Source organism: Orcinus orca, chromosome 12, assembly GCF_937001465.1.
Source record: "Orcinus orca chromosome 12, mOrcOrc1.1, whole genome shotgun sequence".
In the NCBI taxonomy this organism is placed as follows: Eukaryota; Metazoa; Chordata; class Mammalia; order Artiodactyla; family Delphinidae; genus Orcinus; species Orcinus orca.
This window is the reverse complement of record NC_064570.1, coordinates 56,610,805-56,633,265: the sequence shown is the minus strand read 5'-3', so window position 1 is coordinate 56,633,265 and position 22,461 is coordinate 56,610,805. Positions and strand designations below refer to the sequence as shown.

The window sequence follows — 22,461 nt, the reverse complement described above, 5'->3', positions numbered from 1 at the left end:
AGTTTGGAGACCAATGCTTTAAAGTATCATTCTGTTATGAAAGGTTTGCACAATGTAAGTTTTCTTATTTGGATATATCTTATAAGCAATATTTATATTTAATATAATATTTTTTCTGAAAATGTTCTTACATGAATGGTGTTTCTGAAAATGGTCAGTAGAATTATAATATTATAATTTAAATTATAAAATTATAATTTAAATCACATAATTATAATTATATGTAAATTATAAATTAAATTATATTAAATAATTAAATTATTTAATATATTAAATATTAAATTATATTTAATTTATAATTATAGAATGTAAGGAAATACAGATTAGGTACAATCCACTGATACCACTGCTACTCACATTTTCAAAACTTTTGTGTAAGTGCATTCTACATCAGCAACTCAGTTTTTACTTTATATTACCCCCTGTCAGTCAACTTAATTTACTAATTTACCAAGCTTATGAACACTAGTAACACACAGCAGTTTAGGTTAGGGGAAAGTCAGTCCGGGCTCAAATCATAAGCCTGCTGCTCATTGGCTTTAGGAGCTTAGACATCTGCTCTGAGCCTCCTTTTCTCATTTGTAAAGTGGGAATAAGAGTACATACATACCCTTCACAGGGTTGTGATGTGAACTAAATAATGTATGTAAATGTATATGACACAGTGCCTTGCATATAATAAGTAATTAACATTAGGTATTTAGTATTACCAAAATAAACGAATCATAATCAAATAAGGGAATAAGAAAAGTACACAAAATAATTTGTATCACAGTGAAAATGATAACAAAACCTAATACTTGTACACTAGTTATATCCCAGGCAAGTAATTAAGTGCTTTACGTCTAAAGCAAACATTTTCACAGTGTTCATCTGAAGAAATATTCAGTGAATCTTTGCTAAATATACACAATACTAATGCATTTATCATTTAAAAGCAATCATGATAGAATAATAATTCAAAGAAAATACTACAAAAGTATGAATAATCAACTATCACTTGTCAGGAAATAAATGAACATACAACAAATATTAACACAAATATCTGACATGCATATTTACTTCAGCATTTTTTCTCAAGAAAGTGTGCTCATGATTGTAAATATGTGCATGCATATATTCTAACTCCAACTTCTGCTAGTAAAATTATTCTTGGTTCAATGGTGAAACTAAATACAATATATCCTACTGTTCTGTAAAAAGCAGCAATAGATTTGAAACCATTGCTTCAACCAAAACTTTAATCACTGGTTAGATCACAGCTTCCTTAACCTTCCTGACAACCACCAGTATGTCTCCTCCATTTCAGTCTGTTAAATAAAAGAACCAGATGAATCTCCCTCACAGCTTTCACATACACCCATATATTGTAGAAACTACAATGGGGTAATCTCATCTAAGCTCAGTTTAGAAGGGACCTTGGAGGACATCTAAACAAAGCTCTCAAAAATCAATAATTAACTGCCAAAGGAGTCCGAAAAACAGGACAGCTGAGAACACGGGCTTGGACTCAGAACTAAGTTTACCAATTTTGTCAATTCCTACTTATATGACTATGGGAACTTTCTTAAGTTCTCTGTGCCTCAGCTTTCCTTTCTGTTAAAAGAAATTAGCATGGTATCTGACAACAGGTGCTCTATACATATTTACTGCTGTTATTGACATTTTTTTTTTTTTCTGGCTAATGAACACCCAGCATACTTCCACCAGCAAGTAGAACACTTCATAAGGAAACTCATGCCACTGCTAGAGGATGCTTAAAGTCAAAAAATCCTTCCGTACATTGAGCCCAATCAGACTCACTATAGCTTTCACCTAACACTGGCTGTGCCCTCCGGGGTTACAGAGAATGATCTTAATAATATTTCTACAAGACAGCCCTTCAAAAATTTAAAGATAAGGCCAAGTAAAGTATTAGGCACACTTCACTCGTAAGTTCTTTCCTTCCCAGGTAAACATACATCAATTCCTTACTATTAGTCATATAATTTGGTTTCTTGATGATTCTTTATCCAGGTTCGTTTAGAAATCTACCTTTTACTGAGCCTTTTACTTTTAATGGCATCCAAAACTGAGCATAACATTTCAAATATAATTTGATTGGGGCAGATCAGAGAGATTAAAACAACTCTGGACTAGATGTTAAACTTTTCTAAACACAGCTTAAATTGGTAACAATACCACACTATTGGCTCAAATTGAATGTGTAGCCAAGTAAAAGTATTTGGTTTTAGTTTTTTTCCACATAAATTCCTAGTAGGCAGATTCCCATATCCTGTACTTTATATAATAATTTTTAAGCCCAAAATCTCAAATAGATCCCTTATAAATTTCATTTTGTTCTTTTTTTTTGTTTTTGTTTTTTTAGTCTTTAGAGAGCTTTTAAAATCTGGATTCTGGCAATCTATTATATCAGTAAACACTATCAGTGTTGAACCAGTCCAGAACACAAGTTCAATAACTGTGCCTTTATACAAATTATTGATTAAAGTACTGAGGACAGGACAAAAGTAAAAAACTACAGGATAAAGAATGGAGACCTGATTCCAAATTGGCAATGAACCAATATTTACAATAAGGTTTTTCAATCAACTATTAACTCCATTTAACTGTATTAATCACTGCTGACATTTCTCGATATATGTTGTCTAATTTAGATTCTTCAATATCTAGTATTGTAGCCACTAGTCACACAAGGCTATTTGTATGCCAAGTAATTACAATTAAACAAAATATGAAATACAATTCCTCAGTTACATTTAACCATGTTTCAAGAGATCAGCAGCCGCATGTGGCTAGTGACTACTGTGTTGAAGAGCAAACAAAATATTTCAATCATCACAAAAAGACAGCACTGGTCTAGGAGATATTTTGATTGTACTGTAAAACACTGCTTAGATCTACATAGAATATGTTTACACAGCAAAATCTGTCTGTCTAGTTTATCACACTGACTACCAAATTAGGGTTTTTTTAAAAAGCTCATAGTTTACATTACAGTTTATTTACTCTTTGTGCTGTATATTCTACAAGTTTTGGCAAATGTATGATGACCACAATGACATGTAGCTATCATTACAGTATCATACAGAAGAGATTCACTGCCCTAAAAATCCCCTATGCTCCACCAATTTACCCCTTTCTCCCTTCTCCCCAACCCCTGGTAACCACTTATTTTTTGACTATCTCCAAAATTTTGCCTTTTACAGAATGTCACATAGATGGAATCATATAGTGGGTACCCATTTCAGATTGACTTCTTTCACTTAGCAATAATCATTTAAGGTTCTTCTAAGTTTTTTCATGGCTTGCTGGCTCATTTTCTTTTATCACTGAATACCACAGTTTATCCATTTCCCTACTGAAGAATATCTTGTTTGCTTTTGACAGTTGTCTTTATTTTTTATTTCATTAAATTCTGTTTTTTACTCAAATTATCTCATCCATAAAAATATGCAAGCAAGTCCTATACAGAGAAATGCGGAAAGAATATCACTAAATTTCACACTTTTCATTTTTTTCTTTTCCAAATTTTCTACAATGAACACATACTATTTAATCAGAAGAGGTTTTATTTATTATTTTTTTTAATAATACAAACCAGGGCTTCCTTGGTGGTGCAGTGGTTAAGAATCCGCATGCCAATGCTGGGGACATGGGTTCAAGCCCTGGTCCGGGAAGATCCCACATGCCAAGGAACAACTAAGCCTGTGCACCACAACTACTGAGCCTGTGCTCTAGAGCCTGCAAGCCGCAACTACTGAGCCCACGAGTCACAACTACTGAAGCCTGCACGCCTAGAGCCCATGCTCCTCAACAAGAGAAGCCACAGCAATGAGAAGCCTGCGCACCGCAACGAAACAGTAACCCCCGCTCGCCACAACTAGAGAAAGCCTGCGCACAGCAACGAAGACCCAATGCAGCCAAAAATAAATAAATAAATATATTTATTTTTAAAATAAATAAATAAAATAATACAAACCAGATTCTGATTTACCAATTTTGTGTGTGTGTGTGTGTGTGGTACGCGGGCCTCTCACTGTTGTGGCCTCTCCTGTTGCGGAGCACAGGCTCTGGACGCACAGGCTCAGCGGCCATGGCTCACGGGCCCAGCCGCTCCGCGGCATGTGGGATCTTCCCGGACCGGGGCACGAACCCATGTCCTCCGCATCGGCAGGCGGACTCTCAACCACTGCGCCACTAGGGAAGCCCTGATTTACCAATTTTTTTAACTTTTTGTCCGCTAAGGACACAAAGCATCACTAACTTAATAAATAAAATAGGTTTTCACAAATTGCCATATTTGGAATGAACACTAATTATATAAACCAAAAAAAATCATGTAGACAAATCAGCTGATAACTAATAGTACAAGGACCAATGAATAATTTAAACTTTATTTCCTCTACCAAATCTTATTTTTCAAATGAAAAACTTTTTTTTTAATCAAGCACAATGTAACCACATAGGAATCACGCTAACATACACCATTTTCTAAAAATTCTGATCACTGAAAAATTATTTCAGTAATTTTAATAATATAATTATTATTAGTTCATAATAGCAATAAAATAGATGTTTTAACAATTTAATCATTTGAGGTAATAAGCAAATCCCTTATCCTAATATCTAACTGGAACTACTTAAGAGATGCAATAAGTGCAGAATGTCCATTATATTATTTCCAAGTAGAAGAGCCATGGATGGCACTTTGAACTAAGCTGGTTAGGGAAAAGAAGAGCAGCTTACAAACAGAAATGAAAATTTTGCTTGAGCATCTATATGGCCAGATTTACAAAATGGAGCAAGTGGGTAAAGTATTACTCTCCAAGTAAGCTTATTTAATTGTATATCAAAAGAAAATTAACATTTTTCACAGAAAGCAATACCTGTAACTATTAAAATACACATTTACTATTGTTATGAGATTTATTATGTTTCATGGTAGACTGATAATATGCAAGGAATAATGTTTAGCCTCTTTCCTTATTGGCATAGACAATAAAAATCACAGCATTTATTAGGGGATCTTTCTATTTGGGGTATTTTCAAGACACTTAACTCTCTATACAGAAATTGAATCTCCAGGAATATTATACCACACATCACTTTTTCTGGGTATCAGGTGATACATAAAATGCATAAGCAATGAAGTTATGATAACCAGGTACTCATATAAAACAAGAGACAGGGTTAAAAATACCAAAATAAAGCAAAAAATATATAAGGCTTACTAATAATATAAGTAACCATGAGCTCCTGGTTTGGTTTTTTGTTGTTGAAATTATCAAAATACTTGTAAAGTCTATAGTTAAGTTATTCTTATTAAAACTACATAACTGTCATGATTAATTTTCCATTGCCTTGAGCAAACTTAAGATTTCAATTTTAACCCTAAGTAGAAAGAATAGCTGAATAAGTGTTTATCGGTCACTGTTTCTGACAGTACAATTGACATTCTATATACTGAATTTAGTTATTCTACTATTTTCAAGTATTAGAGTGTTTCTAACTAACAAAACCCTTAAGCAGTTTGTCACAATAAAAAATATGATGATCCTATAAGGATAATCACAGTCATTTCTCTTAAAAAAAAACTAAACTAAAATATATTTTACTTTTAAATTTCTTCTTAAAACTATCTTGAAAAAACTCCCTTCCCTTTTATGCTTAACATGTGAAGGAAGCTGACTTCTGAAAACAAGTATTGGCGATTAAGATGAAAAAGAAGGTATGGCACAAAATTCACCTCTTCTGGTAAGATTGCAGAAGGTGAATGCACTTCTGGTAAGATTGCAGAAGGTGAATGTACCTCTTTTGGTAAGACTGAAAAAGAGAAAAACCTAAAAGACACTTCAAACTTAAAAAGAAGAAAAATATCTCCCTGGACCAGAAATTGAGCCAAAAAAAGTAAAACACCGAGTAGGGCTAAAGTAACAAGCTGAGCTCCAGTTCTAGACAGCAAGGCCAGGAGTCTGGCTCCTGTGAGATAACCTAGATGAAAAGTGCTCTGTGGGGACTTCCCGGGCAGTCCAATGGTTAAGACTTCACGATTCCACCACAGGGGGCACGGCTTCAATCCTTGGTAGGGGAACTAAGATCCCACATGCTGCGGCATGGTCAAAATGTAAAAAGAAAAAAAAAAAAGTGCTCCTTGTAAACAATGTGCAAAGCAGAACAAGGCTTAGCTGAGGCCAGAGCATGGGCATGGGGCTCCCCTGTTTATAAGAAGGGGCTGAAAAGAACTACTACCAAAATGAGACTTGCGGCCACAATCTATAGCAATCTAAGATGGGGAGGAGGGGGAATGTGGAAGGAAGAAGCTACAAATCAACATCACCATCAGCATAATTAAAATTCTAAAACATATGAAGAAATCTTAAACTAAAAATGACAGTCAACAAAATCAACAATGGAACTTAAGTTCACTCCAGAAGAAGGTAATATGGAACAATGTGATAAAGACTTTCAAGTACTATTACAAAGCTCCAAGAGGTAACAAAGCAGTTGCCTCCATTAAAAGAATTTATGAAACAAAATAAAAGAGGGTATATTGGAACATTCTATCCTTTTTGCTCAATTTTTCTGTAAACTTAAGGCTGCTATTTAAAAAGTTTATTAATTAAAAAAAGATGATAAATGATTCAAGGAAAAAAGAATTTTAAATCTATATCAATCAAGGTGATTATTCTCCTACTGCTGATAAATATTTGTAAAGTTTAAATGATTGTACACTTGTGGTTTAAACAAAAACTACCTAGTAAAATATAAAAAAGATGCCTAACAAATCTTTGTGGAGAAAATGAGTAAGTAATGAAAAGAGGTAATTAATGATCAATATGAGGTCATTTTCTATCAGCATTAGTTATCGGGTCATAAAATATACATCTCTTTTAACATTCTCATTGGAATCTACTTTATTTTTCAGATACAATAAATGTCTTTGATGTCACTTTATATTTTTAGAGTATTTCAAATGTTATCATCATTATTATTGATTGCATAAGAAAATAAGTAGTTATAAACAGATTAAAATTTTTAAAGAAGAAACCCATTTCCACTGTGAAACAAATACACCTGCTATAACTGGATGTGACTACAAGGACATCAGGCTTGTCCCAACTACTTCATATCTAAAGATTGGGAAACTGCCAGATGTCTTATTATTTAAAACTAATACCTGCAATATGAATAAAAGCTAAAACATATGTGGGGAAAAAAAATAAAGAGAAGAGCAACAAAATTAAAAGCTGGTTCTCTGAAAACAAACACTCCTCTATCAAAAATTAGAAAGTAGAAAACAGACAGAAATACAGGGGCAACATAACCAAAAGCTAGTGTAAAAAAAATTTTCTTTTTAAATAAGAAGACATTATGAATAACTTTAGAGCAAAAAGCTTGAATACTTGGCTAGTGAAATGGCTAATTTCACAGAAAATATATAAAATTATCAAATTTGATTTAAGAATAAATAGAAAATTTGAATAAACCAACGACCGGAAAATCTGAATTGCTAATTAATGTCTGCCCTACAAAAAGACACCAGGCAACATAGTTTTAGAAGCATACTTGCTTCAAACTTTCATGAAAGAAATAATTGCTTTCTTATAGAAACCTTTTAAAAAACAGATAAATAAAGCTCCAGAAGTTTATTTTATGAAGTCAGAATAACCTTAGGTATTAGTATTAAAACAGGGTAATTTACAAATTCTCTACTCAGGCTGGGATTCTAAGAATAGTAGAAGGATTGGAAAACCATGTGATGCACCAGTGACTATCCAATAAGCCCCAAGAAAAAGAGGAGGCATTCTGATTCTCATAAATTAAACTAAGGCAAATCCATGTATTTCCTTTCTTAATTATAAAGGGAGGCATTTTAAAACTTAGAGTTGTATCTACACCTCTACTGTATAAACAGCATACATTATACACTGTAGTAAACATGGTATTCAAAGAAAAACTATACTCAATTTAGGGAATGTCTTCCTTTGAGATAACAAGCAATTTTAGATTAGCACATGAAATGATGTGCGTATTGAAAACAAAGAATAATGAAGTATGTTAAAAGAAAATGTTAACTGAGTAATTCTGAAAAAAGCTTTGAATTAACAGTCCATATGGAACTCAGTATCAGAATAATTACATAAAGCGGAGTATGTTATTTATAACATTGTAAATTATTCTTAGTTTGGTTTGTGGCATAAAAAATTATTAAGTATTCATACATTCCAAAATAAAGTCTTAAACAACAAAGGAAAATGACTGTGAAAATTAGGACAGCATTTATTTAGCATTTATTTATCTCTCAAGAAAAATGTGTTATGCAAATTGTTGTTGCACTGCAGAGAATGAGATAAATTATATTTTCAGAATAACTAATGTTCATTATTTACAGGTACTTAATCTAACACAACAACTTAACAAAGCTAAAACCAAGGTCACGACTTAGTTAAAACTACTTGGAATGTAAATACTATTTATTCCTCACATACTATAATTAATTAGATGTATAGTAAGTAAGGTTAAAGCTAGGTACCATTGTATATTTAAAAGCTTACTTTACATTTTCATGCACGTGGCAAATTGATAGCTTCCTTGATTCTTAAAAACAAAATATGCTGATTTTTAGTTGCCTTACTGAATAGAAATTTACAGCCATCATATGTATGTATGTGCATATGTGCACATGTACATATAAAGCTGGACAAATAATGTATTAAATTTTAAATATTTTTAAAATGCTTACAGCAATTTCTAAATCTAAGTCATACTTATCTATGTTTTTCAACTGAATAAACATTATCCAGAACGTTTTTTACTCATCTCAAACACAGAAATTTATTCTTTATTCTGCTAATAAAATGTATTTATTTCTTTCCCATATCGAAACATTACAGATATTGCTCAAGTTATAAAATCCATATGCTCTTCCAAATTAGTCATAACATTCATTATATCAAACATAATTTTCATGCCCATTCTCCTTTTAAATATATGTATGAAAATTCCAAGAGGAGGAGACTTAAGAAAGCAAGATAATGGGAGTGAGTTGATTGAACTTTGTTACCTTTCCTTTTTGTCTCCCCAAACCTAAGAGTACTTGACACACAGCTGAGAATGAATGAATAAACAAGTGAATGAACAGTGCCAAACAGAGAAGAATAAGACTAAATGTACGAAATTTGGTAAAAGGTCTTACTCCTCAAACAACCATTCCAACTATGAGCAAAATAGTTTGGAATCTGTTATTACTACAAATTGGAAACAAGCAAGTATTTTTAAGTCCTCATTGTGAGTTTAAGTTAACATATTAATAATACCTTTTTGGGACTTCCCAGGTGGCGCAGGTTAAGAAACCGCCTGCCGATGGAGGGGACATGGGTTCGAGCCCTGGTCCGTGAAGGTCCCACATGCCACAGAGCAACTAAGCCCGTGTGCCACAACTGTTGAGCCTGCTCTCTAGAGGCCACAAGCTGCAACTACTGAGCCCACATGCCACAACTACTGAAGCCCATGCACCTAGAGCCCTGCTCTGCAACAAGAGAAGCCACCGCAATGAGAAGCCTGCACACTGCAACGAAGAGTAGTCCCCACTCGCCGCAACTAGAGAAAGCTGCTGAACTAGATCTACCTATAATTAACAGTGTTCCTGGTTACAAGTATATGAACTTATATTTATCTATTTTATCGTCATATTCAGCCCGTTATTCTAACAATTTGAGCCACAAAGAAGGAGGTAAAAGCAACATTCAACCAAGATAAATAAAAAAATACTGCCAGTGCTTTCCCAATATAGACCATAAAACTTAAGAGACCTGTTATAGCAGGTAACACTTCAACCATCTTGACCTTTCCTAAATTTTACATTCAGCTAAAAGTAGAACATGAACTTTCCTCATGAAAATTTCATCCCTTAAAAAGTAAAAGTAGGAATGAATAACCTAAAATGGCAGACAATGTGGAAGTAATAAGAACCTTGGGAGAAAATGGCTAGATCACTTTAGAGTATGCAATATGGACATATTCAGATATGCACCTACAAATTAAATACAAAGATACATCTGATCCAAGTAACATTCTGACTAAAACCAGTGAGACTAAAAAGAAAAAAGTTCAAAAGAGATGGGAGGTTCAATCATGTCTTTGGAATCGCCTTTCTAAGCATAATACCAAAAAAAAGATTCCTAAATGAAAAGATGAATAGACTTGCCTATTTGTACACTCAAAACATCACAAAATTTTTTTAAATCTCATTATAAATTCTCATATAAAGAGTAACTGAACTTCATCAAATGAAAAATTGGCAATTCTCACTAGAAAGCAGTAAGTGGCCTATAAATATATGGGGAAAAAATCTTTAACCTCAGTAGTAATAAGAAGTGTAATTAAAACAGTGAGATATAATTATCTCCCTAATAAACAGGGTTGGCAAGAACGTAAGTACAGGGATACTCTTATACACTATAGGCAGAAATGGACACTGGTAGATTCTTTCTGGAAAGAATTTCGTCAGTACTTTTGCATGCAAAATTTTCAGTACTAGTAATATATTCAAGGGAAAAATATGTATTAGCAAATATTTAGCATAAAAGTTTTTATTGCAATGTTATTTATAATAGGGAAAGGCTAGATTTAACTTAAATCTTCAATAGCAGAGTATTAATTTAATAAACTAGGATATGATGATAAATGTATACTATGCAGCCATTAAAATTTATTAATCAAATCACCATGTTACATATCTGAAGCTAATCACATTGTAAATCAACTATACTTCAACTAAAAAAAATACAATAGATAATATATTGCATGTTTTATTGTCATAAAAACATGCATAGAAGTGTTAAGTAACAAAAAAGCATTACATATACTATAGGACGCATTTTCTTAAGTATTCATACTTTTAAAAATATATACTCCAAAATATTTGCAGTGGCCATCGCTAGATAGTAGTGAGAATCTTACAGATGATTTCGTTCCTACATTTTATGTTCTAAATTTTCTACAATGATACTTTGTTTTAAATGAGAAAAATAAAGTTGTGTAAAGAACAGTTGGCATTAAAAAATGAAATGGCATAAAAGACTAGAATTTCCACCACAATCCTGAAAAAAATAAGAGAAAAAAAATTGAATTTTAATAAAACACTATGGCTACGCAGGAACTATAAACTGAAAAATATTAGAGGGACATGAGAGACAATATGGTAGCAAAATCACAATAAAAACTATCATAATTCTGTATATGTTTTTAAAACCTATTATAGTAGTGTCTACATGGTTAAAGCTCTAAAAATATCTAGGCACGTAAAAACGAGAGAAATGACAGAGTTCTTTTACCAAGCTTGAAGCAAGGAAATAAAACCAGGACATATGTTCTTCCCTGAGGAAGATGGGAGAAGCAAGTCCATTCTCACTTGGTATGCATCTTCTACAGAGAATATTAGCTTAAGACAGGAAAGAGCAGAACAAATACCAAAAATATTGAATGCTACCCATGGAGAAATATTGAGTTCTACCTTATGGAGAAAGTAGTAAGGAATTACCTAACTTCTTCAAATAAATAAGTTCAGGTGTTCAGACCTTGATGAATCATACCCCAAGGTTCAAGGACTGCTTACAGAGTCATTAATATCTCTGAGAAATAACAAAGGAAAACAGAAGTTCCAGATGAAGGCAAAATTCCCCAATTTAAAAAAGAAATGATAAAAATGATGGGTTGTGAAAATTATTATAACTTAAATATCAACACATGGAAATGTAACAGAAGAACAGAATTCACAAGTAAAATCATGGCAAAATAGTCTTAATTCTTTTTCCTATGAGATTATTAGGTTAGTTGTTCTTAGATTGGATAAGCAACTGAAAGTTTGGTATCTTTGAAATGAGATGATGAAAGCATTCTACAGGTCAATACTGTTAGATCTATGGAGAACTGAACAACTGTACACAGATTGTGTTGATATAATGGATTAATGTTAATGTAGAGGAAAACTGAAGGAGTTTTACACTTAGAAAAAAAGGCTAAGGAAGGGAAAAATTTAACTGCCATCACATGTCTAAAACACAGTCATATAAAAGAGTAGACATCTACAACTTCACTGCCCCTGTACAGACACAAGACTAAATGGCAGACGTAACAGGAGCAGTTATCAGTCAGCAAAACAAGTAAGTTACATGAGGACTACTCAAGCAAGGGATAAGATGCCTTTTGAAAAAAAGAAACTCTTCATTAGAGTAAGTAGCCCTTATTATATGGGCACCACTTGGATAGAATGCTAGACACACAAATAATACATTGCGTGGGGGAACTCAATGATTCTAAATATTCTCTAAGTATAATTTTACCCAATGGTAGCTCTCTATTCAGACTCTGGGCAGGGGAAGGGCTCTTCTGATTATGTGGTGGAAAGACGACAGAAAAAGCAGCACATATTTTGTCCTCACAGTTGAAGAGACATTATTTTAATGTCAACCTGGTTAATGTTGGTGTCCTTATATTCTAGCAGGGCTAAGACTACCAAAAAGAATGTACAATACCTAATAGATATAAAACCTTTTCATGAAACATTAATGTTAATCATTCAGCATGGTAATATTAGATTTCCTACTCTGGGTACCAAAAACATCACGACAGCCTCCTTACCAAATTGTAGTATATACATTAAATTAGTGATCCTCAAAGTCTGGTCTAGAATCTCCAGGATCCTTTCAGGAGGTCCATGAAGCCAAAACTATTTTCACAATAACACTAAAATAGTCTTTGCCTCATTCATCTCATCCTCCCACGAGTATAAAGTGAGTGGAGATTTCCAGAGGCTACATAATGTGTAATATCAGAACAGACTGCATGCAGAAGCACATATGGGAATCTAGCTGTCTTATATTAAGCTAGACATTTAATTGATTTGAAAAAATGTCATACAATGCCATTCTTCATACTATTTTTTATTTCAGAGAAGTTACTTTTCATAAAAATGCTACTTATATTAATGTAACAGATTTAGTGTTATTAGTATCAATGTAATAGATTTAGTTACTTATATTAATTAATAGATTTAGTATTATTTTAATAAATACAATATTTAATAATATATTAAAATTTTTGTTTTAATTTTTAATACAATAAATATCAATAGAACATATTGATAAACAACATAAGGAAAACTCTATGAGATCCTCTGTAATTTTTAAGAGCGTAAAGGAGTTTTGAGAACAAAGTTTGGGAACTACTGTATTAAACCATGCTAATTACTCTATATCAAAATTTCAAAGGATGCTGGAATCACCTATAATGCAAATAAGTACTAAAAAAAAGAGTCTTCCCTCAGAAGACATTCTAACCAAGTTTAGGATCGGGCACATATCTGGAACAGGGCTAGGTTCAGGACTGAACTCACATGGGTCAATAACACCATCCGCATAGAGTCAAGAAATAATGCTAACAGCAAATGTAAAATTAGAAATGCTGTAAAGACGGGCTTCCCTGGTGGCGCAGTGGTTGAGAGTCCGCCTGCCAATGCTGGGGACAGGGGTTCGTGCCCCAGTCTGGGAAGATCCCACATGCCGCGGAGCGGCTGGGCCCATGAGCCATGGTGGTTGAGCCTGCACGTCCGGAGCCTGTGCTCCGCAACGGGAGAGGCCACGACAGTGAGAGGCCCGCGTACCGCAAAAAAAAAAAGAAATGCTATAAAGAATGAACCCCAGCTGTACAACCACGAACTATGATAATATCAATAACTCAAAATTCACTTTTCCAAAGAACTTGTTACAGAACTCTATCAATACTTACATCAATATTAATAACTGCAAATAGCATTTAATATTGAAATAATACCAAGAGATATGTATATGCCATCTCCAATATTCCCAAGTATTTTCCTATTAACACCTTTTCTATTTTACCAAAGACTTAAAATCAGAACTCACTTCAAAAACTCAATTCAAAAGATTTTCTTTAGAATAGTGAGACTTAAAAAAGCAAAACAGAAAAAAAAAAAAAGCGGTAAAAATAATAATTCTCTGAATTAAGACCCAGCCTCCAAGCATCATTTTATTAATTACTTGAAACATCTATATATAACAAGACATAGATAAAAATTTATTTACTGATCTATCAGGTATACACTCTAATAAAACTCTGATATATGGAAACAGATAATTCCCTAAATTAATTCTCCTCTGGGGGTGGGGGAAACCTAGATTTTTTTCTACATTCCTGATACTCCATGTGATTTTCAAATTCTTAATTTCAATAATAACAACAATAACAAAAATAATCACAGCTACCATGTAACGAGTATTTATTAAATGCTACTTATCATCTCACACATGGTATCTCATTTAAGGCTTATACCAATTCTATAATCTACACATTCTTTTTATCCTGAGAGCCCAGCAAAAAAAGCTTCTAGGGGATTCAATTACCTGAACTCTCACTACCAAAATGTGGGAAAGAAAAGACTTCTGATTTCAGTCTCTGCCCTTTCTACAACAATATGCCACCTCTCTTAGTACTTCATCAAATGTTACTCATCCAGTATTAAAACTGGGCTGACATTATTTTAAATTTGTATCAGATAATGAATATAATGCCAGTAACTGAGAGCAAAACTGAACTTTTCATGTGACGGTAAGAGTAATTCATCATTTTGAATAACATAAGCAAATGGTGGCATAGAAAGGAATTAAAATAATGTTTCCTTTGTGTGATATAAAAAACTTATAAAGACACAATTCTTTATTGAACAAGTAGTATAAAACAGTCCAATTACTTCTAGATCAGTCTGTTTTTCAAAGCTTACTCTTTCAATCATAGAAACTAGTCAAAAATATTTTTCTAAATCAGTAAGTCATTCAGTATATAGATAAAATTTCTAATGTTTTGAAGTTTATCATATTTTCATCAAAGAACTCATAGAAATATATAATGCTGTACAAATGTAAACAGTTATTACTAGATTAACCATATAATTTATCATTCAAACCTATATACTTTTTGAAGAAGAGACACTACTAATTATTACAATGTAACAACAGGTTTAACCAGAACTGTCCCAGTAACCAGGACTTGTGGACACCCAAACTACTGCCCTAGACTCTTCTACTATTCATTACACCCACAGTCCTCCTACAACTACATAGTGGAAAGATACACATGTCTACTATGTAAAACCATTTGGCTATATATTTGACCACTGTAGCACAATATTAAAGAAATACTTTCTTTGCCAGCCACCCATATTTTAAAAGGCTATTTCATTAAGATAATTCACATTAAGATAAAACTGCAATTACTTCAACTATACCTCATCCTGAAGTTCATCACCACTTTTAACAGAAGCAAGCATATCGTATAAAGTACAGCAAAGATCTTCTATTCTTGTTGCTTCGGCCATTTCATTTAAAGTTGCATTTAAGTACTTCTCAACTTCACACCACAAAAAGGAGTCGTTTGCTTTTTCCACAGGCTTGAGGTCTGGGGCGGAATGCTCCTGAAAATGGTCAGTCAGAAACTTCTTGTAATCCAAACTTATAGTTTTCTGGGATTCACCATTTATTGGCAGCTCGTCAAAGTGGTCCAAATCATGCATGTCAAAGGAAAATGCTAAATTTTTACCAAATAAAACTCTATCACCATATTCATCTGTTGTCATCTGGACGAGAGCAGTAAGACTGTCTTTACAAAAACGAGAAGTAATTCGATTAGTAGCATTACAAGCTGCAGTGGCAGATGATGAGGGAAAGGGACCAAACATCTGTTTGATAGCCTTTGTCTCCTTGTGACCAACAGAGTCCTTCAAGTGAAATGTCTTGAAGAGAAATGCAGCCGCACTTTCAATTGCTTCTTTCCCATTATCCGTTCCAACTATTCAGACAAAAGAAACAGCATTAGCTCAAATGGATCATGGCTGAAGTTTCCATTTTCAAAGAAACTACTACAAATCTTCCTCTGAGTAAATCCAACAGTGAAAACACACTGACATTTTGCTATAGATGGATAAAGATAGCCAATTCAGGAACAGGTAAATCCCTTTAAGTCCATTCCCAAATTCCCAAAGAATTGTATTAGGTAAATAACCCATTATCAGTGTTATAGCAAAGTAATTACCTACAACAACCCCTGACCTCTTTCTAAAAACAATTTGAAGCATTAGCTAAATCTTATTTAAAACCAAATTTTAAAAACTGATTTGATGAGCTAGTTAAATAAGTAAGGTGCAAAAAAAGTCTGAATTATAGACTTTTGGAGCTGGAAGCAAGCCTCACAAATCCCTAACTTCCTTTCCACGTACTATACACTTGAGATGGCAAGAAATAAATTTACATAGTTTTCATTCAAAAATATTTAATACATAAATCAACTACACTTCAATAAAAAATAAAGTTTTAACAACAGTTAATACCTTTTCTACAAGGGTAGAAAGGTCAAGGATGAACATAAAAAGAATCTTTTAAAATAAAGTCAGCCATATTACACATTTTCTTTTAAATTCTGCTCTTGAGAAGAGGCCAGAGGTAAATTCTTACTAAAGTAAGAGGAAGTAAAAAGGAGCAGCCCCTAATTTCTTTAAGGCATTAATATCTCATATCTGATTCCCTCAAATAAAAGAAGAACCTGTATATGTGTCATAGAATTCAAAGAATATTCTAAGAGCAGAAAAAAGGAAATTCAATCTTGAAAAGGTCCCAAAAGTCAATGGGACTTAACCTAAAGTAATATTGGTAAAGTTAGCAATAGTATAATTAACACCATCATCTTCCTGAAACCATGGCTCCAATCACATTAATCACAAATCTTGAGCAGCTTACGATATAGTTCAGAAATTCAACCCAAACTCCTATACTTTGTTTTCAAGTCATGCCAGGAACTGACCCCATTCTTTTTTTCCAGCTTTACTGGCTATTATACATTTCCTGCTCCAGCCAACAAGAATTTCTTAACATCCAAAACTCAGGTCCTGTTCTATTCTATGCCTATTTCCTATGCCTTTATTTTAATCTTCCCCAAGGCCTCTGATTATTCAAATACTACCCATGTTTCAGAATCCAGCTCAATTGCCTCTTTCAAAGTCAGGATAATACTGTGTACCTTCCTGTATTCCCTCACTGTTACCTAGCCAAAAATAGGTGTCTCAGCAGAGATTTAAACTGTTGAATTGAAGTGAACCCAGGCCACAATGACACCAAACAAGTATTCCTACATTATACCACATTGCCTGAGTAACTTTTTATTGTTTTTTTTCATTTGATATTTACAAATGTGTGTAGAAGACTAACAGTTTATGTAAGTGAAGATAAGCAATTTTACGATGTATGTCGTTATTTAATTCTTTAAGTATGAAGTCTACTTTTACAATTATAAAGAATTTATAAAACACCATCTGACATATAATTATTCTTTTAGTATTTAGGAGAATACATGACAAAAATCTTCTAGAAATTAACTAATGCTTTTGAATTAATTAATTGAATAGGATTTGTGTATATTTTACTTATTCAGTCTACATATGTGGTTTGGAGAACTTAGGTTTTGGATAACTTAGGGATTGTAATAACTCTACAGATAATTCAACAGGTTTGGGACTACCGAAGTCTGACCAAAACCGGAATTCACAATTACAAACTCATTCTTTACCTAACATTGTAAATGTTACTCTTTGGTAAAGATAGTATCATTTTTGCAACTTGGGATTTTCCTTAAACAACTTACTAAGAACTTTTACATTAAATTATCTCAATTCTTCCTAACAAAATCATCTCCATCTTTTAGATGCTAAAATAGAGATTCAGAATTAAATTTGGGAGAGATCAAATAGCTATTTAGTTATTAAAAAAGATTCAAAGAAATCTTCTAACTCCTAAAAAACGTTCTTTCTACTACACTACACTTCTAGAAAGTAGATTTATCTCTAATTCTCATTTATTAAACAAACAAATAATCACCACTGTAGGAAATAAATAAATTTGAGAATAGTCAATTTATTACCAAAAGTGGAATTAACTTAAATACCTATCATTAGGTCACTGGTTAAATTATGTTACAGCCATACATTACATTCATTAAACATAATGCTGTGGATCCATATATCTTGCCGTAAAATAACCTCCACAATACATTAAGTGAGAAAAAAATGTAAGTTATGAGTTCACTTCTGAAGAAAAAAAATAACTGCAGATTCATAAAACATCTACAAAGATCAAAACCAATTTTCTCAAGGTTTCAAATTTTTAATTTAAGCCCTTCTGTAATCTACAAAATTTCAAAAATAACAAATACTTTAAACTCTTAAGCCTGTTCGGTAAGGGTGGTTCATTCAGGTGAATATCCTTGCCTAACTACTAATTCTTCTGCACAACCTACTCCATCCCATCTCTGCGTTGGGCTGCTAAGAACGGACACGTGTCCACACCACAAAGGGGTTTCTCAAAACTGAATCTCCGTAGCGCGCTACTTGAGAGTCTGGGAGTTCCAGTTTTTCAGAAGCATTAGCAAACAGCATTTGTTGCCACTGCTAAGATTAAATGATTATTAGTCTGAAACTCTTCGGTCAATTACACCACTGACTGTGCTGATCTTTCTGAGAGGAATAGGGATTTTAGGAAATTCGTTTTGTCCTCAAAATAAAGTCTCAGTAAAGAATAAAATATTCATTAAATAATCAATTGACTAAAGTTTGAAACTTAAGATCTCCAAACCTTTAAGGAAGCTAGTCTAGTTACCTACCACTTGAACATCTAATTTTCTATACATAAAACACTGGTGCTATAGCCCAGAAAACTGGCTCTATGCACCTAGCACTTCAACTGCAATACATTTAAAGAGATATGCTTAAAAGTTCACTAGAATACTTTTTTTTTTTTTGCGGTACGTGGGCCTCTCACTGTTGTGGCCTCTCCCGTTGCGAAGCACAGGCTCCGGACACGAAGGCTCAGCGGCCATGGCTCACGGGCCCAGCCGCTCCGTGGCATGTGGGATCTTCCCGGACCGGGGCACGAACCCGTGTCCCCTGCATCGGCAGGCGGACTCCCAACCACCGCGCCACCAGGGAAGCCCTAGAATACTTTTTATTAATAATAAATTATCATTGCCCTGCCTGCTTTACAGTTATATTGAGAATAAATGAGATGTATGTGAAATGTAAAAGTGTAAATATATAATTAGTAACTGATTACTGTAACATAAAACAAATTTGTAAAATTAGAGTTGAGTAGTGACAATCAAATCATCCTCAATACACAATTTACTTATGTATTTTTCTTTTGATTACATAATATTAAGAATTAAAAGGTTGTAAATTATAACTTTTTAGTTGCCTACCTTTATAGTTGAGGAATTCTTCAAAAAGGATGAGTAGGAAATTTTAATTGAAAAATGAATAAAAATATCCATCAACTGTTTACATCCTTAATTGCTAAATATTCAATTTAGAAGTTGTCAACAAATGAGTTCCTTGAACAATTAATTCTTCAATGTGTAGGAGAAAGTATTTTACAAATTTATTTTTCCATGTTACGGCCAAACTTTAAATGTCCATTTTATCCCTGACACTTGATCTGTAACTGTAAATACCAATATATTATAACCCTGCATCACATCATTAACTTAAACTCATTCCATTTGTTAAAAATACCAGCAAGGCAGGCAAGTGGCTATAAACATTTTATATTTGAATAGAGATTAGCTAACTGATAGTTATGACGATTTATTTTACAAGTATTTATTTTACAATACCAGCAACTTTCCTAGGACAGCATTACATATAAAAAAGTACAAAAATGATTCAACTTAAACATAACTATCCCATACTCTCATCATTTTTTCCCTCTTACATATTTGTGTCCGCTGCCTGTTAATGTACTTTTTTTCTAACAAGTATGTTATCTAAAGTTGTCACATGAACCTTACAATCATTCTCCTCATTTTACAGAGAAACACAGATATAGAAAGGTTAAATAACTGAAGTTTATTCCCCCAAAAGGACTTCAAGTAGTGAGACATTCAGCCATGTCTCACTACTTGAAGTCCTTCATGATAAATCAAGTATCCTTAATATCTGTGGGCCAGTTTTTGGACTCTCTTCCATCTGGTTTATTCGTCTATCCTTGGATCAATCCTTCACTGTCTAAATTACTGATCTTTATAATAAGTCAATATCCAGAGAGTAAGCTCTCCCTCTTTGTTTCTCAAGGTTGACTTGGCTGTTCTTCACCTTTGAATTTCCACATAACTTTCAGATTATCTTGTAAATTTCTACATTCAAACACATACCCACAAACACAAACCTGCTGAGATTTTGACTGGGATCACATTGAACCTGTAGATCAATTTGGGTAAAAATGATATCTTTATAGTAGTGAGTGTTTCAAGCCTTTGTATATCCCTCCATTTATTTAGGGCATCTTTAATTTCTCTCAATAATATTTTAGTTTTCCAAGAGAAAACCCTGCTCACCTTTTGTTAAATTTATATCTAGGTATCTGATGATTTTTAACACTTTTGAAAATGGCATTTTTGAAAAACTGCTGCTCGTAAGTAGAAGTAAAATTGATTTTTATACTGACCTTGCTAAATTCATTTTCTAACAATACAGTCATTAGACTAATGGCAGTTTTTTTCAATCTTTATACTCTTTCTTTCTTTTTCTTGCTTTGTTACATTAGCAAGTACAGTGAGAAACAGAAGTGATGATAGCATTCTTCTCTAATTCACCATCGCAAAAGAGAATATTTTTCAACGCTGTAACATTAAATATAACATTTAATCTAGGGTTTTTTATAGATACCCTTTAGCAAATTAAGGAAGTTCCTTTTCCATTCCTAGTTAGCTAAGTATTTTTTTTAATCACAATTGGATTTTAGATATTCATAAAATGCTTTTTCTTCATCTACTAAATAATCATATGGCTTTTAAACCTTTATTGCTTTACATGAAATCACACTATTTTTCCCATTTAACAATTTAATAATTAACATTTTGTGCACTCACATGCACTTGCGCCCTCTCTCTCACATGTATTTCTTTAACTGATCCATTTGACAGTATATTGCAGTCTTCATGACACTGAGATTTAGGATATCTTACATAGCCACACCACCTATCTCACCTAAGATCTTACCTAATATTACCTAATGATACCCAACACATATTCACATTTCTACAATGGCCCCAAATATATCTTTATACTTTTTTTCCGGTTCAGGATTAAATCAAGGATAGTATATTACATTTGATTATTATATGCCTGTAACCTCCCTTAATCAACAATATCCTCCTTTTTAAATGACGTTGAATGACCTTGCCCAGTAAAGCCAAAAAGGCACATAGATTTCTTTGTCTGAAGGTTTTTAATTACAGATTCAATTTCTTTAATAGTCATATATTCAGATTTTCTATTTCCTCTTTTGTCCATTTTAGTCATTTTTGTCATCTTGGTCCTCTGAATATGTGAAAAGCTTTGCTCATTGTCTCATCTTCCACTTCTCCATCTGGCCTCCTCTTCCAGAATGGACAGTCACCTTTAGGAAAAAGTGGCCCAAACCAGGGTCATGCTTTTGGGGTTTATTCCTGCTTCTAGATCTTGGCCCCATAATTCTTCACTGCTTTGGTAGTATGCTGATGCAGTCAAACAAATTTTATGTTTTATAGTTTTTCTAGTTATTCTCAGCAGAGAGTTGTTCCAAATTACCTTGTCTGCCAATCTATGAGAAGTAGAAGTCAACTTTTTTGGAATCCACAATTTTCAAGATAGCTATTTTCACAAATACTTCTGCAAAACCTCCTGCCATATCCCATACACAACAGGCCTTTATTATTCTAAATGCCTACGCTTGCTTCCATAGACAGAATTGCCAGATTCTGCTAATACCTTCTTATACTTCCTTTTTCCAGTCATTACTTTATAAACTGCTTTCCACTCTCAGTTTTGATTCCTCACTTTTTTATAGTAAAATCTTATTTCCTTGACAACTCAAAAAACATAATGAATTCCCAAATTCCCTAAATCACACTTTGTAAGTTATTCCTGTCCTACCTTTTGGTTCATGCTTTTCTCAAAGATAAAGTTATTAAAAGTAAAATGTATAAAAACACCAAAATCCAAATGAAGCAGGGGTTATAAATTAAAGAAGGCAAAACAAATGTGTCTGTGTATGGCAAAATAACTTGAACACTGAAAAAAAAAAAAACAACAACTAGTTCAGTTCTGGCTGAGTCCTGATCTGTACTGAGGATTCAGAGTAAAATTATTACATCATTCTGCTTGGCCTTAGGAGAGAGATTCACTTACAAAGCTGATTAGGGAACTGCTGGGTCTTTCTACTGATCTTTCCACCATTCTTGACCCCCATCCTACTTTCTACGTACTCTGTGTAAATCTTAGCCTCCTGAAATGATCATTTAAAACTCTAAATAACAGAAATACATGCCTAATACATAATGCATTTTACTGACTGTCATTCT

At 33.2% G+C, this 22,461-nt stretch overlaps 1 protein-coding gene across 4 annotated transcripts in view; it reads right to left on the bottom strand.

Annotated features, from left to right (window-relative positions):
• Positions 1-22,461, bottom strand: part of ASCC3 (activating signal cointegrator 1 complex subunit 3) — a 331,462-nt gene that overhangs the window by 277,086 nt on the left and 31,915 nt on the right. For 3 of the 4 annotated variants that reach the window (XM_033418760.2, XM_033418762.2, XM_004264782.4), the window contains exon 4: positions 15,308-15,867. In XM_033418760.2, the coding sequence (XP_033274651.1) occupies positions 15,308-15,867 (560 nt within the window). Of the gene's footprint in view, positions 1-15,307; positions 15,868-20,017; positions 21,519-22,461 lie in introns of those variants that run through there. The other variant, XM_033418763.2, reaches the window with a different exon arrangement.